Consider the following 19,952-nt stretch of genomic DNA (forward strand, 5'->3'; position numbering starts at 1 on the left):
TGCCGGTCATACCACCCTTGACCAAAAACCCCCCAAAAGGGCAAAGGGAAACAAAAGGGGGAGGGGAAAAGTGCAGGTTACAGTGGAACTGAATTGGCAGGGGGTGGGGGGGAATAACGCATCAAACCCCCTTTCAAACTCGCTTCCCTTCGCCATTGTCAAACATTTCGTCCATTGTCCTCCATTATAGCAACGGGGAGCAGGAACCCCGGCTAATGTTCCACCTCCAGAGCGGTGGGAATGACACAGAGCTCGTTCAATAAAAGAACTGGCAAACGGACCCCAATAAGGCACGGTAGCACAGTGGTTAGCTCCAGGGTCCCGGGTTCGATTCCCGGCTGGGGAATCTGCACGTTCTCCCAGTGTCTGCGTGGGTTTCCTCCGGGCGCTCCGGTTTCCTCCCACAAGCCACGAAAGACGTGCTTGTTAGGGTGAATTGGACATTCTGAATTCTCCCTCTGTGTACCCGAACAGGCTCCGGAATGTGGCGACGAGGGGATTTTCACAGTAACTTCATTGCGGCGTTAATGTAAGCCTACTTGTGACAATGAAGATTATATTATTACTATTATAAGGATGTGTGTGAGCAGAGATCGGTGGGATCGTTGTGATGCAGATTGAGGGAGAGAGAGAGAGAGACAAACACTCTCTCAGAGAGAGAGAGTAAGTTTCTTTGTGTGTGTGAGAGAGAGAGCACTTTGCAGGTACAACTTTGGGCAGCACTTGTGCCGACGGAGGGGAAAACCATTACAAAATAATAAGTTTTTATTCAAAAATACTCCAACAACCTCTTGCAAAAAATAAGACACTAATTCGCTCGCGGAGAAACAAGCAGGGCGACCAACTGCAACAGAACCCTGTGTAAAACGTGGAATTTTTTTTTTTTTACATGATTGAACGATCAACTAGGAGCTGATGACATCACAAGAAAGTGATTCTCTCCCCACCACCCTCACCATTCCCCTAACTGGCTCCCGGAGGTTGAGCAGATTCAAGAGGCTGTCCCAACAAGGCAGAGAGGCAGAATTGGACCAAATTTCGACTCGACACTCGAACGTTTAATTTCAAATGCAGTGCTAGGATACGTAGGTGTGTGAGATTTTTTAAAAAAGTACTTTGACGTTTTGGAGATAACGGGACTCTTTCAAGCACACCCTCGGCAAACCTTGTAGGCCTCCGCCCGTGCATCGCCCAAGATGGCCGCCTCAACGCACCGGTCTTCTCGGGAAGCTGCTCGCTCGTGAAAGTCGCTCTTGTTTGGCAGCGTAACTCATAGCCAGATTCTCCCCCCTCCCCCTCGGGTGCACAGCACCTCACCACCGTCTATGTGGTCGCCGGTGGGGGGTGGAAATCTTACGCGTAGTCCATTTGCTGCGAACTACAGCTGCTCCCTTTGCGCTCGGGATTCTGCAGCTGCTTGGCGTCGACGCTCTCGGAGGCGCGGGAGCTGATGTAGTCCTTAATCTTGATCTCCATGTTCCTCGCTCGGACGGCCGCCGTGTGCAACTTCTCCAGGAAGTCGGGCATACCTGGGAAGAAGATCAACAAGGGAGTGACCCATGCATGTTGCCTCAATTGAACCTGCCTCACCACACTCTTCCAGACCGGGTTTTCCACCCCCCCCCAACCACTGCCTCACGGCGCTGAGGAGGCCTCAATTGAACCCGACTCCACCACACTCTTCCAGACCGGGTTTTCCACACACCCCCAACCACTGCCTCACGGCGCTGAGGAGGCCTCAATTGAACCCGACTCCACCACACTCTTCCAGACCGGGTTTTCCACACCCCCCAACCACTGCCTCACGGCGCTGAGTTCCTGGGTTCGATCCCGGGTCACTGCCCGTGTGGAGTTTGCACATTCTCCCGGGTCTGCGTGAGTCTCACACAACCTAGAGATGTGCAGGGTAGGTGGATTGGCCACGCTAAATTGCCCTTTAATTGGGAAAAAAAAAAGAATTGGGTACTCTAAATTTATTTTTTAAAAGAGCTGTTTGTCAGGAATTCTGGGGTTACATAATTAAGGGCACCGTGGAAGATTTCAAATCACAGACCAACCCTAACGGGCATCTGATATTTGGTGAAAGGACGCATTGGCGTAATGGGATTGTCGCTGGACTAGTAACTCAGAGACCCAGGTTGAAATCCCACCTCCGCAGATGGTGAAATTCGAATCCCGCGACATCCTGGAATGACCACCAAACCGTTGTCGCCTGTCCAAAAACCCATCGGGTTCACTAATGTCCCGTTTACACTCCTGCTCTGAAGTTCGGGATTCCTACAGGGAAGGAAACGGCAATTCTTACCTGGTCCTACGTGTGACGGCAACAAAAAAACCCGTCTGAAATGGCACACCAGTCAGTTCAATTAGGGTCGAACAATTCGACGAGGAATTTCGGCTCCCCATTGTTACCGATGGCAACGCGAGAACAACAACCAGGGAGTGGGTTTGTGCGCAGTACTCACTTCTCCAACAGCACCACATCCCCATTATATACTGGTGCAATCTATTAAACAATTAAAACCCCAATTCTAATTTAAATACTAGGGAACTCTTTCCTAATACCCTTTTTCCCTCTCGAGTGACACGATTTGGAGAAGAGCGAGGCCTCCCTGGTGGCCCTGGCTAATATTTATTCCTCAAAAGCTGATGATCACGGTAGCATTGTGGATAGCACAATTGCTTCACAGCTCCAGGGTCCCAGGTTCGATTCCCGGCTTGGGTCACTGTCTGTGCGGAGTCTGCACATCCTCCCAGTGTCTGCGTGGGTTTCCTCCGGGTGCTCCGGTTTCCTCCCACAGTCCAAAGATGTGCAGGTTAGGTGGATCGGCCGTGGTAAATTGCCCTTAGTGTCCAAAATTGCCCTTAGTGTTGGGTGGGGTTACTGGGTTATGGGGATAGGGTGGAGGTGTTGACCTTGGGTAGGATGCTCTTTCCAAGAGCCGGTGCAGACTCGGTGGGCCGAATGGCCTCCTTCTACACTGTAAATTCTATGATAATCTATGAATTATCCCTCTGTTATTTGATTCATAGATTCCCTACAGAGCAGGACGCGGCCATTGTCTAAAGACTCTCCCGATCCTTTGGTGATTTAACAATAATACCTGTTTCTGTAGAGAAGTTAAACCTGATGTCTTTCTGTAAAAAGTTTTTTTTTTTACTCTTATGGAATTGCAAGGAAAAATTAAGAGTTACTTATAGAGTACTGTATTCTTTGGGGATTTATTGGTGTTGATAGTTGTTAAGATGTTTACTGTGGGTTTATAAAGTGCTAACTGGTTTCATAAATAAACATTGTTTTAATTCAAAAGTACTTTAGCTCTCTGTTGCACTACACCTGTCGAGTAGGCCATGGCCCATAATAGAGCCAACCCCTGCCACACCAGCGGGCTAGAGGAGACGCCCCCCCCCCTCCCCCGATTGTGTCATTGTGGACTGGGCCCACGGGCGAATCTCCCAGAGACACGCTCCCAGCAGCACTGCGCTGGCCTGAAACGGGGATATTTTGTCCGATAGGACATGTTTGATTCCTCTCGGGATTCCGGCTCTGAACGAGGCACAGGCAACAGCCTCGGACTCTGCCCAGCGCCCTTGACCCTTGCCGCAGCGCCACCCCCGGGGGATGCTCAGGGACTTGACGTTTTGTCAGCTTACCGCTAGACATCATCCAGCTGACACAGTAACGCGGGAACACGGTCTGTGGGTCATCGCTGTACGTAAGGAGGTAGTCAAAGCCATTCTGAAAGTTAAAAAGAATTGAAGTTTCAATCATACCACTGTCAAACAAAGACCCTGGCGCACGCAGACAGTCACAGGGACTGGTCCGCACAGACGCGGCGAACAGCGCGCACAGTCGAGGAGAACAATGCACACGGACGGGGCAAACAGTGGTGCAGACACGGGGACCAGCACGGACAGTGGCACACATACGCACCGACAAGGGCACATATACGCTCGGACAAGGGGCACGCAGGCGCACGGACAAGTACAGGCAGACGCACGGACAAGGGGCACGCAGACGCACGGACAGGGGCACGCAGAGACAAGGGGACAAGGGCACACAGATGCGGGGACAAGGGCACACAGACGCACGGACAAGGGGCACTCAGAGACAAGGGGACAAGGGCACACAGACGCACGGACAAGGGGCACGCAGAGACGAGCGGGGACAGGGGCACACAGACGCGGGGACAGGGGCACACAGACGCGGGGACAGGGGCACACAGACGCGGGGACAGGGGCACACAGACGCGGGGACAGGGGCACACAGACGCGGGGACAGGGGCACACAGACGCGGGGACAGGGGCACACAGACGCGGGGACAGGGGCACACAGACGCGGGGACAGGGGCACACAGACGCGGGGACAGGGGCACACAGACGCACGGACAAGGGGCACTCAGAGACAAGGGGACAAGGGCACACAGACGCACGGACAAGGGGCACGCAGAGACGAGCGGGGACAGGGGCACACAGACGCGGGGACAGGGGCACACAGACGCGGGGACAGGGGCACACAGACGCGGGGACAGGGGCACACAGACGCGGGTACAGGGGCACACAGACGCGGGGACAGGGGCACACAGACGCGGGGACAGGGGCACACAGACGCGGGGACAGGGGCACACAGACGCGGGGACAGGGGCACACAGACGCGGGGACAGGGGCACACAGACGCAAAGACAAGGGCACACAGACAAGGGCACACAGGCGCGGGGACGGGCACACAGGCGCGGGGACAGGGGCACACAGGCGCGGGGACAGGGGCACACAGGCGCGGGGACAGGGGCACACAGGCGCGGGGACAGGGGCACACAGGCGCGGGGACAGGGGCACACAGGCGCGGGGACAGGGGCACACAGGCGCGGGGACAGGGGCACACAGGCGCGGGGACAGGGGCACACAGGCGCGGGGACAGGGGCACACAGGCGCGGGGACAGGGGCACACAGGCGCAACGACAGGGGCACACAGGCGCAACGACAGGGGCACACAGGCGCAACGACAGGGGCACACAGGCGCAACGACAGGGGCACACAGGCGCAACGACAGGGGCACACAGGCGCAACGACAGGGGCACACAGACGCAACGACAGGGGCACACAGACGCAACGACAGGGGCACACAGACGCGGGGCCAGGGGCACACAGAGGCGGGGCCAGGGGCACACAGAGGCGGGGCCAGGGGCACACCGAGGCGGGGCCAGGGGCACACCGAGGCGGGGCCAGGGGCACACCGAGGCGGGGCCAATGAGCACACCGAGGCGGGGCCCGGGGCACACCGAGGCGGGGCCCGGGGCACACCGAGGCGGGGCCCGGGGCACACCGAGGCGGGGCCCGGGGCACACCGAGGCGGGGCCCGGGGCACACCGAGGCGGGGCCCGGGGCACACCGAGGCGGGGCCCGGGGCACACCGAGGCGGGGCCCGGGGCACACCGAGGCGGGGCCCGGGGCACTCCGAGGCGGGGCCCGGGGCACACCGAGGCGGGGCCCGGGGCACACCGAGGCGGGGCCCGGGGCACACCGAGGCGGGGCCCGGGGCACACCGAGGCGGGGCCCGGGGCACACCGAGGCGGGGCCCGGGGCACACCGAGGCGGGGCCCGGGGCACACCGAGGCGGGGCCCGGGGCACACCGAGGCGGGGCCCGGGGCACACCGAGGCGGGGCCCGGGGCACACCGAGGCGGGGCCCGGGGCACACCGAGGCGGGGCCCGGGGCACACCGAGGCGGGGCCCGGGGCACACCGAGGCGGGGCCCGGGGCACACCGAGGCGGGGCCCGGGGCACACCGAGGCGGGGCCCGGGGCACACCGAGGCGGGGCCCGGGGCACACCGAGGCGGGGCCCGGGGCACACCGAGGCGGGGCCCGGGGCACACCGAGGCGGGGCCCGGGGCACACCGAGGCGGGGCCCGGGGCACACCGAGGCGGGGCCCGGGGCACACCGAGGCGGGGCCCGGGGCACACCGAGGCGGGGCCCGGGGCACACCGAGGCGGGGCCCGGGGCACACCGAGGCGGGGCCCGGGGCACACCGAGGCGGGGCCCGGGGCACACCGAGGCGGGGCCCGGGGCACACCGAGGCGGGGCCCGGGGCACACCGAGGCGGGGCCCGGGGCACACCGAGGCGGGGCCCGGGGCACACCGAGGCGGGGCCCGGGGCACACCGAGGCGGGGCCCGGGGCACACCGAGGCGGGGCCCGGGGCACACCGAGGCGGGGCCCGGGGCACACCGAGGCGGGGCCCGGGGCACACCGAGGCGGGGCCCGGGGCACACCGAGGCGGGGCCCGGGGCACACCGAGGCGGGGCCCGGGGCACACCGAGGCGGGGCCCGGGGCACACCGAGGCGGGGCCCGGGGCACACCGAGGCGGGGCCCGGGGCACACCGAGGCGGGGCCCGGGGCACACCGAGGCGGGGCCCGGGGCACACCGAGGCGGGGCCCGGGGCACACCGAGGCGGGGCCCGGGGCACACCGAGGCGGGGCCCGGGGCACACCGAGGCGGGGCCCGGGGCACACCGAGGCGGGGCCCGGGGCACACCGAGGCGGGGCCCGGGGCACACCGAGGCGGGGCCCGGGGCACACCGAGGCGGGGCCCGGGGCACACCGAGGCGGGGCCCGGGGCACACCGAGGCGGGGCCCGGGGCACACCGAGGCGGGGACAGGGGCACACCGAGGCGGGGACAGGGGCACACCGAGGCGGGGACAGGGGCACACCGAGGCGGGGACAGGGGCACACCGAGGCGGGGACAGGGGCACACCGAGGCGGGGACAGGGGCACACCGAGGCGGGGACAGGGGCACACCGAGGCGGGGCCCGGGGCACACCGAGGCGGGGCCCGGGGCACACCGAGGCGGGGCCCGGGGCACACCGAGGCGGGGACAGGGGCACACCGAGGCGGGGACAGGGGCACACCGAGGCGGGGACAGGGGCACACCGAGGCGGGGACAGGGGCACACCGAGGCGGGGACAGGGGCACACCGAGGCGGGGACAGGGGCACACCGAGGCGGGGACAGGGGCACACCGAGGCGGGGACAGGGGCACACCGAGGCGGGGACAGGGGCACACCGAGGCGGGGACAGGGGCACACCGAGGCGGGGACAGGGGCACACCGAGGCGGGGACAGGGGCACACCGAGGCGGGGACAGGGGCACACCGAGGCGGGGACAGGGGCACACCGAGGCGGGGACAGGGGCACACCGAGGCGGGGACAGGGGCACACCGAGGCGGGGACAGGGGCACACCGAGGCGGGGACAGGGGCACACCGAGGCGGGGACAGGGGCACACCGAGGCGGGGACAGGGGCACACCGAGGCGGGGACAGGGGCACACCGAGGCGGGGACAGGGGCACACCGAGGCGGGGACAGGGGCACACCGGCCCGGGGACAGGGGCACACAGGCCCGGGGACAGGGGCACACAGGCCCGGGGACAGGGGCACACAGGCCCGGGGACAGGGGCACACAGGCCCGGGGACAGGGGCACACAGGCCCGGGGACAGGGGCACACAGGCCCGGGGACAGGGGCACACAGGCCCGGGGACAGGGGCACACAGGCCCGGGGACAGGGGCACACAGGCCCGGGGACAGGGGCACACAGGCCCGGGGACAGGGGCACACAGGCCCGGGGACAGGGGCACACCGAGGCGGGGACAGGGGCACACCGAGGCGGGGACAGGGGCACACCGAGGCGGGGACAGGGGCACACCGAGGCGGGGAGAGGGGCACACCGAGGCGGGGACAGGGGCACACCGAGGCGGGGACAGGGGCACACCGAGGCGGGGACAGGGGCACACCGAGGCGGGGACAGGGGCACACCGAGGCGGGGACAGGGGCACACCGAGGCGGGGACAGGGGCACACCGGCCCGGGGACAGGGGCACACAGGCCCGGGGACAGGGGCACACAGGCCCGGGGACAGGGGCACACAGGCCCGGGGACAGGGGCACACAGGCCCGGGGACAGGGGCACACAGGCCCGGGGACAGGGGCACACAGGCCCGGGGACAGGGGCACACAGGCCCGGGGACAGGGGCACACAGGCCCGGGGACAGGGGCACACAGGCCCGGGGACAGGGGCACACAGGCCCGGGGACAGGGGCACACAGGCCCGGGGACAGGGGCACACAGGCCCGGGGACAGGGGCACACAGGCCCGGGGACAGGGGCACACAGGCCCGGGGACAGGGGCACACAGGCCCGGGGACAGGGGCACACAGGCCCGGGGACAGGGGCACACAGGCCCGGGGACAGGGGCACACAGGCCCGGGGACAGGGGCACACAGGCCCGGGGACAGGGGCACACAGGCCCGGGGACAGGGGCACACAGGCCCGGGGACAGGGGCACACAGGCCCGGGGACAGGGGCACACAGGCCCGGGGACAGGGGCACACAGGCCCGGGGACAGGGGCACACAGGCCCGGGGACAGGGGCACACAGGCCCGGGGACAGGGGCACACAGGCCCGGGGACAGGGGCACACAGGCCCGGGGACAGGGGCACACAGGCCCGGGGACAGGGGCACACAGGCCCGGGGACAGGGGCACACAGGCCCGGGGACAGGGGCACACAGGCCCGGGGACAGGGGCACACAGGCCCGGGGACAGGGGCACACAGGCCCGGGGACAGGGGCACACAGGCCCGGGGACAGGGGCACACAGGCCCGGGGACAGGGGCACACAGGCCCGGGGACAGGGGCACACAGGCCCGGGGACAGGGGCACACAGGCCCGGGGACAGGGGCACACAGGCCCGGGGACAGGGGCACACAGGCCCGGGGACAGGGGCACACAGGCCCGGGGACAGGGGCACACAGGCCCGGGGACAGGGGCACACAGGCCCGGGGACAGGGGCACACAGGCCCGGGGACAGGGGCACACAGGCCCGGGGACAGGGGCACACAGGCCCGGGGACAGGGGCACACAGGCCCGGGGACAGGGGCACACAGGCCCGGGGACAGGGGCACACAGGCCCGGGGACAGGGGCACACAGGCCCGGGGACAGGGGCACACAGGCCCGGGGACAGGGGCACACAGGCCCGGGGACAGGGGCACACAGGCCCGGGGACAGGGGCACACAGGCCCGGGGACAGGGGCACACAGGCCCGGGGACAGGGGCACACAGGCCCGGGGACAGGGGCACACAGGCCCGGGGACAGGGGCACACAGGCCCGGGGACAGGGGCACACAGGCCCGGGGACAGGGGCACACAGGCCCGGGGACAGGGGCACACAGGCCCGGGGACAGGGGCACACAGGCCCGGGGACAGGGGCACACAGGCCCGGGGACAGGGGCACACAGGCCCGGGGACAGGGGCACACAGGCCCGGGGACAGGGGCACACAGGCCCGGGGACAGGGGCACACAGGCCCGGGGACAGGGGCACACAGGCCCGGGGACAGGGGCACACAGGCCCGGGGACAGGGGCACACAGGCCCGGGGACAGGGGCACACAGGCCCGGGGACAGGGGCACACAGGCCCGGGGACAGGGGCACACAGGCCCGGGGACAGGGGCACACAGGCCCGGGGACAGGGGCACACAGGCCCGGGGACAGGGGCACACAGGCCCGGGGACAGGGGCACACAGGCCCGGGGACAGGGGCACACAGGCCCGGGGACAGGGGCACACAGGCCCGGGGACAGGGGCACACAGGCCCGGGGACAGGGGCACACAGGCCCGGGGACAGGGGCACACAGGCCCGGGGACAGGGGCACACAGGCCCGGGGACAGGGGCACACAGGCCCGGGGACAGGGGCACACTGACGCAGGGACAGGGGCACACTGACGCAGGGACAGGGGCACACTGACGCAGGGACAGGGGCACACTGACGCAGGGACAGGGGCACACTGACGCAGGGACAGGGGCACACTGACGCAGGGACAGGGGCACACTGACGCAGGGACGGGGGCACAATGACGCAGGGACGGGGGCACAATGACGCAGGGACGGGGGCACACTGACGCACGGACGGTGGCACACAGATGCACAGACATCATACCTCATCAAACGATCGATGTGGCTTGATCACCATTTGGGACTGATAAGTTGACACTCGCACATAATTGGGGCTCTCCGGAACCTCTGGATGCTCGACAGCCCTGAATAGAAAGAATGAGACCTCTGTGAAGGCTGCAATTGGCTGAGACAGACAGACAGACAGACAGACAGACAGACAGACAGACAGACAGACAGACAGACAGACACAGATATACAATCTCAAAGAATTTTCTGAAGACTTTCCGAGGATGGACAGACTGAATTTATTTAAACTATTACACACGAGAGGATGGGAGGAAGTCCAAACGTGTGCAGAGCAAAAGAGAAGTGGAAACCCTCAAACTCTCACCTTGACACCAGCACCATTATATTGCTATTCTGGTCCACGTGATAGCGTCGGATGTACAGGTAGTCCCGTGAGTAAAGGGGATACTAGGAGACAGAGAGAAACGCAGAATTAAAAAGCTCACCCCATCACCGCCAAGTCGTTTTAACCTCCTTTCTTTCCCCTGTACTTTCGCTCTGGGATTCATGGCAGCACAGTGGTTAGCACTGTTGCTTCACAGCGCCAGGGTCCCAGGTTCGATTCCCGGCTTGGCTCACTGTCTGTGCGGAGTCTGCACGTTCTCCCCGTGTCTGCGTGGGTTTCCTCCGGGTGCTCCGGTTTCCTCCCACAAGTCCTGAAAGACGTGATTGTTAGGTGAATTGGACATTCTGAATTCTCCCTCTGTGTACCCGAACAGGCGCCGGAGTGTGGCGACGAGGGTATTTTCACAGTAACTTCATTGCAGTGTTAATGTAAGATTATAATAAATACCAGTACTACAAGCCTTGCCTTTCTGCTCAAGGTGAATTGACATTTTAAAGTCAGCTGATCAGATAACCTTAGAGGGACAATATGATAAAACCCAACTTCAGAAAAATCACTGTGTCTTACACAGTCATCGCCCAGATAAAATCATCTGGCTTCATATCAAATGGCACCAATACCAACATCCTGGGGGTTACCATTGACCAGAAACTGAACTGGACCCAGCCACATAAATACTGTGGCTACCAGGGCAGGTCAGAGGCTGGGAATCCTGCGGAGAGTAACTCACTTCCTGACTCCCCAAAGCCTGTCCACCATCTACAAGGCACAAGTCAGGAGTGTGATGGAATACTCCCCACTTGCCTGGATGAGTGCAGCTCCAACAACACTCAAGAAGCTCGACACCATCCAGGACAAAGCAGCCCCGCTTGATCGGCACCCCATCCACAAACATTCACTCCCTCCCCCACCAACGCACAGTGGCAGCCGTGTGTACCATCTACAAGATGCACTGCAGCAACTCGCCAAGGCTCCTTCGGCAACATTCCAAACCCACGACCTCTACCATCTAGAAGGACAAGGGCAGCAGATACCTGGGAACCCCACCGCCTGGAGGTTCCCCTCCAAGTCACTCACCATCCCGACTTGGAAATATATCGGCCGTTCCTTCACTGTCGCTGGGTCAAAATCCTGGCGCTCCCTCCCTAACAGCACGGTGGGCGTACGTACACCTCAGGGACTGCAGCGGCTCAAGTAGGCGGCTCACCCACCACCTTCTCAAGGGGCAATTAGGGACAGGCAACAGATGCTGGGCCCAGCCAGCGATGCCACATCGAGAAAGTTTTTAATAAAGACACGTCCATATGTGTCGAGGGGACACCGAGCCAAACTCGAAAAACTTGATGTTCCGGACTGCTTTAGCCAGACCCCTGGTTGCAGTCGAGGCCATCGGGGTATCTCGATCAAGGCCGTCTGCACTGCAAGAGGTTGTCTGTCCACCACTGTCGGCAGCGCCCATTTGAGCGCTGGGCTGGCCATTAGGTGCCAAGGCCGGGATGCACTGCCCTGCGCGGCTGCTGGGTAGCACTGTAGCCACCTAAAGTGGCCAACTCCCGATTTAAAATGGCGAACGGCAAAGGCTGATGGGAAAGTCAGCCAACAAGACAAAAACCAGCAGCTGCAGGTTGGCTGTGTATTTACCTCTGCAAAAACCAGACAACATCGATACCAGCGACCATCAGCATAACAATGTAGCAGCCATCTGCATACTGATGAGCAATCCTCGGGAACAATAAGCAACATTTAGACACACAAAGCAAAACCAGACTCCTCGGCGCCAGCAGGAGCCGACACAAAAGGAGGTGAACGAGCACCTCAAGACCGCCCATCGATCAGGGAACCGCTCCAGTATTGGAGAAAATCGAACCAAGCGATTGGGACAAAGTCCAATCACTTGGGACCAGGTACAGGGTCCGCCCAGAAAGGCGGGAAGCCCCTGGGGACTATAAGAATTGAGCCCCAAGTTCAAATCGCTCTCTTCACCTCTGTGTCCTGCCCGGGTCACCCAGCAACACGAACCAACCGTGACCGTGACCGGTGCAGTGACTCCAGTGATCATCAAAATCGTAAGTCTCAATTCAACGCTCGCTACGAGATAGGCGCTCCTAGCTACCAATCCGTACCAACTTCGAATCCCGCAGACTCAGAATCCGAACGAAAGGCCATTTGTTTCCCTGACCTGGTGGGCCAGTCCAAAGTTAAGTATAGGCCTGTTAGTTATAGAAGTAGCTTAGACGTAGAATTTGTGCATGAGTAGCGATTACGGTGTATAATAAATGTGCTTTGATTTGAATCTTATTAATCGGTGTATTGAGTTATTGATCATTGCTCAGACTTGAACCTCGTGGTGGTATCATAAAGATACCTGGCGACTCGAGAGCAAGGGTAATAAAACAGAGCAATTGAACCAAGGAGAAAATCAGAAACAGCACTGACGCCAGGGGGAACCGAGACACAAAGGCACCCACGCACGCGCCCGTGCACACACATGCATACCAACCAGCTTACCGGGAAGTGCGTGACCCAGTGGACGATCTCCGATCCTGACAAATCATCCCGCTCGATCACTTCCAGTTTGATGACCAGCTCGTCCCATTTCTTCCTGTACTCCGTGTCGAGCTGTGCAGAGAGACTCCGTTAGACGGCACGGCAACAGGAGCCAGCCCTTTCCCACGTTAATCTCTAGCAGCGGCGTTGGGGGGCGGGGGGGGGGGGGAGGGAACACGAGAGACAACCTGTTCGGGGGCCATTGCAGCGAGGTTGCCCACAGACGAGAGGTGGGCCCATGAGAGCCATTGGGATTGAAGTTAAGGTACGGAGATTTGCGATGGGAGTTCAGAGGAGGGCTTCAGTGTTTAAACCGCAGGAAATGCCCCCGAGGCGATGCCCGACAGCTGCGGCCGAGGTATAGCCGAGTAGGAGGATCAGAACGAAAGCTGGCTCTCTCTCGCAGCAAAGAGCTGGAACGGCAACATAACAACACAACTGGGAGTTGGCCGGGAGGCCCAGTGGAAGGAATTGGAAGGCAAAACGAGACGCAGGGTGACAGGTCGATAGAACCTTGCTGGAGGGAGAGGGCGATTAACACCACTGATCTGCGAACCGTGAAGGGCCACACGGTAGCACAGCGGTTAGCACTGCTGCCTCACAGCGCCAGGGTCCCGGGTTCAATTCCCGGCTTGGGTCACTGTCTGTACGGAGTCTGCACGGGTCTCCCCATGTCTGCGCGGGTTTCCTCCGAGTGCTCCGGTTTCCTCCCACAAGCCCCGAAAGATGTGCTGTTAGGTGAATTGGACATTCTGAATTCTCCCTCCGTGTACCCGAACAGGCGCCGGAATGTGGTGACGAGGGGATTTTCACAGTAACTTCATTGCAGTGTTAATGTAAGCCCACTTGTGACATTGATAAAGATTATTATTCTAAAAGGAGGCCACCAGCAGCTCTAGAATTGATAACATCCAAGGTGCTAATCCCAGAAATCAACATTCCCATTTCTGCTGGTCTGGTGGGAAAAGAATAGGAATTTTTTTTTGGGGGGCGGGGTCTAGAAAATGTACCTTCCATTGATTTGATATATTAAGGATTGTATTTCAAAGCCGTTCATTGTCCACAAAGTGCTTTGAGACATCAGTGAGCGATATGGTACGGTGCTGTATAAAATGCCGGGACCTAACCGTCTTTTACTTAGATACAGGGAGACGCACTTTCCATTCGATTCCAACGCTGTACCTGCACATTGAAGAACTGTCGAGGGGTGACGTCGGTGTATGTTCCAAACACTGCGGAGGGAAACGCAATGAGAGACGGAGACACATCAACCAAACACCAGCTTACGAGGCATCGCAATGACTCCCGCTGACCGCCATTGCCCGCCTTTCCAACTCAAGACGTGCCAACCTGGAGCCTCTGAGGAACATGACGCCCCCCACCCCACCCCCGCACCATCCCGATATCCCTTGGTACCTTTAATACCGAGAAATCTATCTCTTGAATTTGCTCAATGCCCAAATCCCACCTTCTTGTGTGTGGGTTGTGCACTTTGCTAAGAAGAATAGAGGCACAGACTATTTACCAAATGGGAAAAGGATTTGGAAATCAGAAGCACAAAGGGACTTGGGAGTCCTTGTTCAAGATTCTCTTAAGGTTAACGTGTAGGTTCAGTCGGCAGTTAGGAAGGCAAGAAGGGGCTGATTTAGCACAGAGGGCTAAACAGCTGGCTTGTAATGCAGAACAAGGCCAGCAGCGCGGGTTCAATTCCCGCACCGGCCTCCCCGAACAGGCGCCGGAATGTGGCGACTAGGGGCTTTTCACAGTAACTTCATTGCACTGTAAATTCTATGATATCTATGAAGCCTACTTGTGACAATAAGCGATTATTATTATTATTGTTAAATGCAATGTTAACATTCATGTCGAGAGGGCTAGAATACAAGAGCAGGGATGTACTTCTGAGGCTGTATAAGGCCCTGGTCAGACCCCATTTGGAATATTGAGAGAGGAGTTTTGGGCCCCGTATCTAAGGAAGGAAGTGCTGGCCTTGGAAAGGGTCCAGAGGAGGTTCGCAAGAATGATCCCTGGAATGAAGAGCTTGTCATATGAGGAACGGTTGAGGACTCTGGGTCTGTACTCGTTGGAGTTTAGAAGGATGAGGGGGATCTTATTGAAACTTACAGGATACTGCGAGGCCTGGATAGAGTGGACGTGGAGAGGATGTTTCTACTTGTGGGAAAAACTAGAAGCAGAGGACACAGCCTCAGACTGAAGGGACGATGCTTTAAAACAGAGAGGAGGAGGAATTTCTTCAGCCAGAGGGTGGTGAATCTGTGGAACTCTTTGCCGCAGAAGGCTGTGGAGGCCAAATCACTGAGTGTCTTTAAGACAGAGATAGATAGGTTCTTGATCAATAAGGGTTATGGGGAGAAGGCAGGAGAATGGGGATGAGAAAATATCAGCCATGATTGAATGGCGGAGCAGACTCGATGGGCCGAGTGGCCTAATTCTGCTCCTAGGTCTTATGAGTGAAGGAATTCCTCCTCGCCTCAATCAGAAATGGGCTGTCCCTTTTTCTGAGGCTGTGTCCCCAGTGAGCTGTCCCTCCCCCAGACAGGGGAAATGTTCTTGCATGTACCCTGTCGAGCCCTGTAAGAATTTCCTATGTATCAAAGAGATCGCCTCTCAATCTTTTAAACTCCAGCGAATACCGGTCCAGTCTCCTCAATCTCTCACTGGATAATCCCACCATCCCGGGAATAATCCCGAATTGGGATTCCCGTCCTTTGGCAAGGAGACAGAAACGGTGCGCGAGACTGGACGCTGTTTGGTCGACATCCCGACAAGTCACTCTCGCGCCGAGAACATTTGCCATGCGGGTTGGCTACGCGGAGAAGGTTGGGACGTGCGGCTCTTACCTCGGTACTGGTAGAGGTGACTGCCTGGAATGGGCCGACGCCATAGCCGGAAGCTAGGCCTGTCCATCACCAGCTCCCACGCATCGTCCTCCTTACGGTGGACCGGCTCCCATTCCGCCAGCTCCCGGTTCCGCTGCTTCTCGGGGGCCGGGGCCTCCACGCTTTTGAAATCGCTCAGGCATCTGTGTTGGGACGGTAAAGCATTCGTCCGATTAGCAAATCGAGTAACAAACTGGCCTCTCCTTCCGCACGGACTGATAAACCCTTCAGAATCTTTTTCTTCCCCCGTTTTATGGGAAGTAGGCATCGCTAGCTGGGCCAGCATTTGTTTACTGAAATACCCTCCATTTCGGAGGACTTTTTTTTTTGAGAGCGAACCGCATTGCTGTGGGTCTGGAGTCACACGTAGGCCAGACCGGGTAAGGTTGGCAGATTTCCTTCCCTAAAGGACGTTCGTGAACCAGTGGGTTTTTGACGACAATCGACGATGTTTTCAGTCATTATTCGACTTTCAATTCCGAGATTTCTTCTTTTTTCCCCATAAATTTAGGGTACCCAATTCTTTTTCCAATTAAGGGGCAATTTAGCGCGGCCAATCCACCTACCCTGAACATCGGTTTGGGTTGTGGCGGTGAAACCCACGCAGGCACGGGGAGAACGTGCAAACTCCACACGGACAGTGACCCGGGGCAGGATCGAACCCGGGTCCTCAGTGGCGTGAGACAGCAGTGCTAACCACTGCGCCACCTTGCTGCCCCTCCGAGATTTGGTATTGAATTCAAATTTCACCATCTGCGGGTGTGGCACGGTGGCCTGACCCAAACTTTTACTAGATTGTGGTATGGGGAGCACACGGCCCACTCTACAGGTGTGGGACAGCAGAAATGGAAAAGTATTTTTTAAAGCAAAACAATGTTTATTCTATGAACTCAAGTTAACCTTTTTAAAACATGCAGTGAACATCTTAGCAACCATTAATTCAAATACAACACTAAGTAATGCTTACGCTGTCCTTTTAATATCAAGACTTACAAAAAACATAACCTTTAGCAGAAGCACGTTAGGTTAAAGTCACTACTCAGTACAATTATAATTCTGAATTCACCAAATGATCCAGAGATAGTCTTTTGATGGCAGAGAGAACAGCAGTACACCTGCTCGGTCTGGCTTCAGCTCCAACACTGAAAACGAAGCTAAAACACACCCTGCAGCAGACAGCCTAAAACGAAAGTAAAAAGCTGACAGACAGCCCAGCTCCACCCACTCTCTGACATCACTGCAGTAGTAAACACACATTTCTTAAAGGTACTCTCACTGCAGATATTTAAATACACACCCATTTATAAACACCCATTTCTTAAAGGTACTCTCACTGCAGATATTTAAATACACACCCATTTATAAACACCCATTTCTTAAAGGTACTCTCACTGCAGATATTTAAATACACGCCCATTTATAAACACCCATTTCTTAAAGGTACTCTCACTGCAGATATTTAAATACACACCCATTTATAAACACCCATTTCTTAAAGGTACTCTCACTGCAGATATTTAAATACACACCCATTTATAAACACCCATTTCTTAAAGTTACACTCACATGACACAATCCAGGAAAGACCAGCATTGGCACAATTCTTTGCCAGGGCACCTCGAAGGAATATCCCCCTCTCACTGCCCTCCCCAACCCCCCACCCACCACCCACCGCCGACTAGACACACAATATTCAGCTGGTTTTCTACGTCCCCTGCTTTTCATATTAAACATATTGGCAGCAATATACATTAGCAAGGTTGCATAGATTAACAGCTCAAAAAATGAAGGGCTTTGAAGCTAACTGCGGAAAACAGAAAATAAAAACATTATTCTGGGAAACGGGAGTGGCTCAAACAGTCCCCCGCAGGAACAGAAGATATCGCGACACGGTTTTTCTCCACATAGAGGGGAACACAGGAAATAAGTCACGCCATTTTCATCAAGCTTTCTATTTAAAGCAAAGTGTGATGAAGATCTCTATTTAAAAGAGGAATTAGCTGCCTGCAATCTGGACGTCCCACATATAGAAGCAGTGTGGTCTGTATTTTCCAGCAGTAACGACAGATGTGAGTGCAGAGAGGAGCCAGAGTACAAACCAGCAGAGAAACAGCAGGAAAAATAAACCCCGTCTCAATTAACTCCAGCACCTTCAGCATCACACCCCCTCCCGACGGCACAGTGGTTAGCACTATGGCGTCACAGCGCCAGGGTCCCAGGTTCGATTCCCGGCTTGGGTCACTGTCTGTGCGGAGTCTGCACGTTCTCCCCGCGTCTGCGTGGGTTTCCTCCGGGTGCTCCGGTTTCCTCCCACTGTCCAAAGGTGTGCAGGTTGGGTGGATTGGCCGTGATAAATTGCCCCTTAGTGTCCCAAAAAGGTTAGGAGGGGCTATTGGTTTACGGGGATAGGGTGGAAGTGAGGGCTGAAGTCGGTCGATGCAGGCTCGATGGGCCGAATGGCCTCCTTCTGCACTGTAAATTCTAAGTTTCTCCCAATTTACACCCACTCCCCGCACACACTGTCCCCCTTCCCTCTAGTCCCGCCGTTCTCCCTGTCCTTCGCCCCAGTCCCTCCTCACTCCCTATCCCCTCACCCCAGTCCCTCCCCACTCCCTATCCCCTCATCCCCAGTCCCTCCCCACTCCCCCTCACCCCCAGTCCCTCCCCACTCCCCCCCAGTCCCTCCCCACTCCCCCTCACCCCCAGTCCCTCCCCCTCACCCCATCCCTCCCCACTCCCTATCCCCCTCAACCCCAGTCCCTCCCCACTCCCTATCCCCCTCAACCCCAGTCCCTCCCCACTCCCTATCCCCCTCACCCCCTCCCTATCCCCCTCACCTGGAGTCCCTCCCACTTCCTATCCCCTCACTCCCAGTCCCTCCCCACTCCCTATCCCCCTCACCCCCAGTCCCTCCCACTCCCCCTCACCCCCAGTCCCTCCCCACTCCCCCTCACCCCCAGTCCCTCCCCACTCCCTATCCCCCTCAACCCCAGTCCCTCCCCACTCCCTATCCCCCTCAACCCCAGTCCCTCCCACTCCCTATCCCCCTCAGCTGCAGTCCCTCCCACCCCCTATCCCCCTCACCCCCAGTCCCTCCCCACTCCCTATCCCCCTCAACCCCAGTCCCTCCCCACTCCCTATCCCCCTCACCCTCAGTCCCTCCCGCTCCCTATCCCCCTCACCTGCAGTCCCTCCCACTCCCTATCCCCTCACCCCCAGACCCTTCCACTCGCCATCCCTCCTCACTCTGTCCCTTTTAGCTTCAGCGGAGCCTGAATTCCTTGGCTTGTTTTATCAGCTAACAGCATAGCTCATATTGTGTTTCTATTTCCAGTCTGTTCATGAGGTCACCTCGCAACAAGTCTCGAGCAAGCCAGGCCATTCAGCCCCATGATTAACTATCGGTTACGTTCCAAACCCAGGCCCTCCTCCAAACCCCCTTCCCTCTCACACCGAACCTCCTGCACTACCTCCCTCCCTCATCTGTTGAACCATCTTTCCTTTAAGCACACCGGCCCTCTTCACCTCAAAGCCTTCCCTGTGGGAGCGAGCGCCACGTTCACAGCCTACTCTGGGAACAGAAGCTCCTCCCTAATTCCCTGCTGGAGTTATCCGCGACTCCCTCACTGTGATCGTACCCGTATGTGGAAACAGTCCCGCACTGGCCCTCTCAAATCGCTTCATTTTAATATTTTTAAAATAAATTTAGAGTACCCAATTCTTTTTTTCCGATTAAGGGGCAATTTAGCGCGGCCAATCCACCTACCCTGCACATCTTTGGGTTGTGGGGCAGAGACCCACGCAGACACGGGGAGAATGTGCAAACTCCACACGGACGGTGACCCAGAGCCGGGATCGAACCTGGGACCTCGGCGCCGTGAGGCAGCAGTGCTAACCACAGTGCCACCGTGCTGCCCTCCCCACCCAACCTTTAAAGGGCAATGCAGCGTGTCCAATCCACCTAACTTGCACATAGAACATAGAACAGTACAGCACAGTACAGGCCTATCGGCCCACCATGTTGTGACGACCATTTATCCTAATCTAAGATCAACCTAACCTACACCCCTTCAATTTACTGCTGTCCATGTGCCTGTCCAAGAGTCGCTTAAATGTCCCGAATGACTCTGACTCCACCACCTCTGCTGGCAG

At 59.2% G+C, this 19,952-nt stretch overlaps 1 protein-coding gene across 4 annotated transcripts in view; it reads right to left on the minus strand.

Moving 5' to 3' along the window:
- Nucleotides 1-747: 747 nt before the first annotated feature.
- stard7 (StAR related lipid transfer domain containing 7) overlaps nt 748-19,952 on the minus strand; it is a 49,473-nt gene continuing 30,268 nt past the window's right edge. For all 4 annotated transcript variants that reach the window (XM_072486033.1, XM_072486032.1, XM_072486035.1 and 1 more), the window contains 7 exons: nt 15,762-15,943; nt 14,083-14,132; nt 12,862-12,972; nt 10,333-10,415; nt 9,985-10,084; nt 3,655-3,739; nt 748-1,529 (listed from right to left, as the gene is read on the minus strand). In XM_072486033.1, coding sequence (XP_072342134.1) covers nt 1,354-1,529; nt 3,655-3,739; nt 9,985-10,084; nt 10,333-10,415; nt 12,862-12,972; nt 14,083-14,132; nt 15,762-15,943 — 787 coding nt within the window. In that variant the 3' untranslated portion in view covers nt 748-1,353. The remainder of the gene's footprint in view (nt 1,530-3,654; nt 3,740-9,984; nt 10,085-10,332; nt 10,416-12,861; nt 12,973-14,082; nt 14,133-15,761; nt 15,944-19,952) is intronic.

Source organism: Scyliorhinus torazame, chromosome 20 (genome assembly GCF_047496885.1).
Source record: "Scyliorhinus torazame isolate Kashiwa2021f chromosome 20, sScyTor2.1, whole genome shotgun sequence".
In the NCBI taxonomy this organism is placed as follows: domain Eukaryota; kingdom Metazoa; phylum Chordata; class Chondrichthyes; order Carcharhiniformes; family Scyliorhinidae; genus Scyliorhinus; species Scyliorhinus torazame.